At 31.4% G+C, this 6000-nt stretch overlaps 1 protein-coding gene across 1 annotated transcript in view; it reads left to right on the top strand.

The window, feature by feature from the left end:
* LOC111696208 (Down syndrome cell adhesion molecule-like protein 1 homolog) overlaps positions 1 to 6000 on the top strand; it is a 44427-nt gene that overhangs the window by 31957 nt on the left and 6470 nt on the right. The window contains exons 13-14 of the mRNA XM_023465756.1: positions 963 to 1088; positions 3263 to 3548. Of these exons, the coding sequence (XP_023321524.1) occupies positions 963 to 1088; positions 3263 to 3548 (412 nt within the window). The remainder of the gene's footprint in view (positions 1 to 962; positions 1089 to 3262; positions 3549 to 6000) is intronic.

Here is a 6000-nt window from a genome sequence, read left to right as displayed (position 1 = left end):
TATTTATATATTTATATATTTAAATATTTATATTTTTATAAATTTCTATATTTCTATATTTCTATATTTGTATTTTTATATATTTAAATAAACCACAGTAGATGCGATTTTCTAAATTTATGTAATCCTAGACTTACAGGACACGACCCAGGGATTACACGATATTCTGTAGTCTTGAGATTTTATATACATTATATTATATGTAAATGTAAAAATTCATTTTTGAAAACTGGAAGTGCAATAAAATCAAATAAAATTAAGCTCCATAAATCGCCTGCAATATTGGAGTTTGAAATATATCGCAATTTGTTGTTTTTAAAAATTTATTGCTCTGTATAAAGTACATTATGATATATGTAGTGTTGTAGATGTATCAATTGAATAATTTAATGTTTTTCAAAAGATTGAATTCAAATAAAAGATTAAATCAAGGAAAATTGCATACATATCAGATTGTTCTGCTCAACTCTCAACTCTTGGTTTAGATGGAGCTCCCAACACAGCTCAGACAATACTGACGAATACATTTGAGATGAATTAAAATTTAAATTGTTTTCAATCTTGATTTCTGATTGTTTGAGGTATTAAATTTCCGAATCCTTGAACATTGACCAGTGGTTTTAGCTTCACAATTATAATTAGAAGTGAAGGGTATAAATTTTCTTGAAATATCATTTTATCCCACAAAATTTTGTCCCCAACAGTTTTAAAATTCCCTTTTTTTTGGGGGGGGAGGGGGGTATCCACCCTTGGATGTAGGTTAGCTTTTACACAAGAATAAAGAATTTATCTTACTCTGTCCATCAAAAAATTCCCAGTTCTAAAAACATACGGAAAATAAATAAGCTATGTTTAATATAGCATTCAGCATTCTCTATTACAAAATGAGAGGCAATATAAATGCAGACGCACAAAACTATGACAAACACATTTTACATTTAATTCAGTTTTATTTATGCTAGGTTGAGGACAGGTTGACCCGTGTAGTAGCTCATGAAGATGATGGTCTGCTCAACCCTGTAGTTAAAGTACAGAACCTGCTCCCTGGAGCAGCGTACCTTGTCACCCTCACATCCGTTAATAAAAAGGTAAATATTAATTATATTTATAATATTATTTTATTAAACTTTTGTGTACTTCATCACTCATGGTAAATTTCATTAAAGACGTGCTATAAATCACTGCACTAAAGGTGTTTTTGTCATTGAATTGGAAAAAATGAATTTTTGATTAAAATGTAGCAAAAAAACGACAAAAAAAACTTGCCCCTGAAGTCAAGTAATTGAAAAAAAGCTGTGAAACTTTTTCTTTAGTTACTAACTTGTAATAGTTGTATTTCATCACTTCAAATTTTTATAACATCATCAGATTCATAATTCTTACTTATTAAAGGGACTGTAAGCGTAATTTCAGGTGACCCTTTCATGCCTAAACAATCCCTTTTTATTACAAGAGACTGTCCACAAAACTTTATGGTTTCTGGGTAGTGAGAAGTCTGCTTTACTCTGCAGTGATTTTATCTTTTAGATTTAGATGAATAATATATATATTGGGAATCCAGGGTCAAAACCCAGAGCAAGAAATATTAAATTTTTAAATTTTCTTTATAAAAAGTTTAAAGTCTCACACGATATTGGCATGCTAGATCAGATTCTCTAAGGTTTTCAATATCCTTTAGCTGTTTTTATAAAAATATAATTCAAATATTTTTTTACAACGAACAAAATATAAGTTAAAATCTATTTTGCGCATTTAATGTAAAATGACTTATTTCTAATATCTAAAAATCCCCTCACCTAGGTTTGTATATCATGAAATAAACATTAAGACTGAAGGTCTATAATCATTTGAACATGAAAACCGACCTATCAATCATATACAGTGCAAACATTACGTTGAGTTTGTTTGACATGCAATTTAAGTAACGTGTCATTCTATTACGTCTTTCAATTTTTGGCAATCTGCAATTTATTTGGACATTTTTCAGTTAAGCGGTCAATGGATGTTTTAAGTTAAAATTTTTCAGAAACAAAATACAAACATATTTTAAAATCACGGTGGACTAGGGACAGGGGCAATTAGAATCCGAACTGAACCGACCACTTGTACAGGACGCGCGGCAAGTACTCTGCCCGGCCCCTATCCTTAGTCAGCCCGGTTTTAACTTTGACGGCAAGGCCACAGGCGCGTAGTGGAGGTTTAGCCTAGGGGGTCACTTTTGCCGCACGTAAGCGGGCCGAATTTTTTTTGTGCACCCCATAACGGTTGATGTACACCTCCCTAAAAAACCGGTGTTAAGAAAAAATAAAGTTTGATATCTTTATTAATCTACCTGAAGGCTGACTATTAGTCATCTGACCATAATTACCAATCATTTTCAATGAAACCCCGCGAAAAAAATATTGTAAATAAGATTAAGGTACAAGAAAGAATTTGAGAAATAATCATAAAATGGACAAATTATGACATTGTCGATTGAGAAGAAAAGTAAAACATCTGAATACATATGTAAGTTGACTGTTTAATAAATTAGAGCCTGCCTCTGGCTCTAGGGGGGCCTAGGAGGTGCATGTCTAGGGGGGCACAGAGGTACCGGCCTCCCCCTTCATTACGCACATGCACGGCCAGACTTTTTACAGTACCCGGCCTATTATAGGCCTACTTTACCTACCCCAGTAGCTTAGTTTACTTTGAAATATATTTCTACCATTCCACTCTTGTTAACTTTATTCCCATGCAGTTAATGATTTTATTGACATGACATTGCAAACACGATGTTTAAGGTTGATTGATTAAACAATTTAAATAAGATTTTTACTCGTGAATCATGATTATATCCATAATAAAAGATAATAAATTGACCCAAAACAAGAAAGTAAACAATATAAAAAAGTATTAAAACCAATAAAGAAAACTTTAAAAAAATGATGTCGAAACAAAATGCTCATTTTTCATGAATTTAAGCATTTCTCTGTGCTTTTTATATATTTCTTAGTTTCAAGTCAAGTAACCAATAAATGAAACAAGAGCTGTAAAATATTAAATATTTTTTTCATTTTTTCTCTTGATATTTCCAAACATGATAAATATACATTTTTACCATAAAGTTAAAACATAATTTGATCCATATTGTTTAACATTCTGTTAAAACTTTTAATTAGAAAGTTAATGTAGGGAAATAAAATATAAACTTAGCAAATATAATGCATTGAACCTTTATAAGAAATATTTAATTAAACGGTTAATACTTATAATTTTGTAGGGAAGAAGTGAGCCAAGGCATATACTAGTCGAGACACTACAGCAGCCAGAGATACAAGAGGTAGAGGAGAAAAGAGACGGCGGAGCAAAGAGAATTTCTTGGGAAATATACGCGGGAATAGGAACTGGTATTTACGTCTGCGTCGTCTTTGTTCTTATTGTCGTCTTCTATTTGAAACGACGGCGCAATCCTAATCCGTCTCAGAGGGACGAAACTAACCAGGGAAGCAAGGATGCAACCGTTACAGAGGAACCCTCACCTGATCTCATACCAAGAAGTGATTCAGGTTAGGTTTAGCAACCTTTCATTAGAATTAATTAAAAAATATTTATATAAGAAAATGTGCTTTTAGTTTAGTACAAAAAACATTAACATGTAGTACTTTTTGTTGTACATGATTAAGTTCCTGCGCATAATAGAAAATAAGTTCTGAAAACTATAAAGTAAAACAAACAAGTTTACTTCAATAAATTATGATATCTAAGCTGTCTTAAAATGATTGATTTCCTGGTTGCTTGAATGGAAAAAGATTGGATTAAAACAATTTTACTTGAAATCGATCCTCGTTTTGCTTTAAGTTTTATAATTTATTGATTTTAGTTAAACTTTCTTCACCTTTCGTGCTTACAATATAATGTAATGTAATACTTTATACAATATATCAAGTTTTTTCTCCAATCTTCTTCATTCAATGTAAACACCGTTTTATTCGAAGTACCGACCCAACCTTTGGGCAACTATATATAGTTCAATTTAACAGTAAGCATACAATCACACAATATAAATGAACAAAAATGAAAATTCTGAAATTTTTGACAAAATTAAAGGAATTGAGTCTTTGCCACAGACTCAAATTTTCTAATCTCTATATCTTTGCAACCTGATGGCGTAAACATTTGATATTTTAAACATATATTATTTGATATAAGAGAATTCATAGTTTAAAATACATAAGGTCTACGACATTGGGTTGCAAAGATATAGGGATTAGAAAATTAAACTATGTGACAAAGACTCAATTCCTTTGTCTTGAAAATAAACTTCACCACTTTTAATGTCCGAAATGAGATTTTGCATATTGCGCAAAAAATCTCTGATAAAGGTAAACTATGGAACTGGTTTCAATGTAAATAGAAAGTGAGAAATATTCGACCTTCCTGTTCATCATTAATACTTCATAAATGCGTAAACAAGCCCTATCCCCCCCCCCCCACTCTTTTTAATTCTACTTTTATTGGGAATCTTAGAAACAACTTTATTCATTGTCTAAAATACTAAAACCCAAAGGAATTTACCACAAACTTAAATTTGGTAATTCCTTTATCTTTGCAAGTTGAATTGTAAACATGTGATATTTTAACTTAGATTAATTAATCTAACGTAACATTGGGTTGCAAAGATTTAGGAATCAGAAAATCAGAGATTGCGTCAAAGATTCAATTCCATTGAAAGTCTTTTAATAATGTGTACCCAGACAAATTGAAACTAAGTATCTAAGACTGATGTGATATAACGTGTCCGCAACTGCAGTATTATCATCACTAATGTATTTTGTACACAAAATAAAGTTTCCAATTATATATAACATGTATAAAATTATTAACTCCAACATAAAAACTTTATTAATGGTTAAAACCTTAATCTACTAATATCCGTCTAGACTGTATGACTTCTAATCATAATAGGAATAATTTGGTAAGTAAAAGAGACTTTTATTAAGAATATCCAGGGGGGCTGGAACGTACTTACCTACCTCTCCGTGTGTTTTAGCCTGAGTGTACACTTGGGATAGTTTACTGATAAAGGATATTAAGAGATTATCGCCTATTCATACAGTACAAATATCAAATATGCAGTACGCTTTCGGAGTACACGTGTATGGGGAGGTTTTGTATCTTGAATTTTAATCGTTTTCTCAGAAACGTTTATTATTGATGAAATATTGCTCTGTAAAAGACTGTTAATGTACGTCTTCCTGTAAAATTGAAATCCTGCACACGATACAGGAGTAGTAGATTTTAATAGTTCAATGGAACACAAATTCTCCATTTGAATATTTCAGAAATCACCCCCGAGTACTGTAATTTACAGCTTGACCTTTGGAAGAGAAGTACATGGCTGTACAATTAGTAAAGTATAAGCGTACATCATCACTCTATATACTATAACCTCGTTGAGAATATCTAAACAACAAAAAAGCTTGAATTTGTATCACCTGAAATAACCTGACTTTAAATCACGGTAAACTAGAAGTCCAGTGAATATGTACTTTAGTACCATTTTTACTCAATAAACGTAGATTTTTAGTAGTTGCAATTTTATCCTTTTTTGTTCGGCTATTTATTTTAAATATTTCATCTAATTTTTTTTTGAATTGGATCCAAAGAGAAATAAAACTATTCAGAGTAGCTTTTTGAAAATTAGCTAGACAACTCAAACACACTATTTGGGTAAATATCTCTTTCAAAACGCGAACAAATTTGATTATATAACGGCACACCGACTAAAAACTTAATTTTATCTAACCCAATCTCTTTTAAACCATTTTATTAACCTGAGCTGGAAACTCTTGTATTCATAGAGCTTGTATTCGATACCTTTCATTCCAAATGCTAAATCTCGATATCCACTGTGGCCACTGTTTAATCCTCTCTTTTCCGACCATCGAGGGTTCTTTCAATGAGTGGTCGCAATATTTCTCTGCCTCTGATTGGCTGTTTGGTTTCTGCAGTATACAC

This window comes from Eurytemora carolleeae, unplaced genomic scaffold, assembly GCF_000591075.1.
Source record: "Eurytemora carolleeae unplaced genomic scaffold, Eaff_2.0 scaffold12, whole genome shotgun sequence".
In the NCBI taxonomy this organism is placed as follows: domain Eukaryota; kingdom Metazoa; phylum Arthropoda; class Copepoda; order Calanoida; family Temoridae; genus Eurytemora; species Eurytemora carolleeae.
This window is presented reverse-complemented; position numbering and strand designations above follow the sequence as displayed.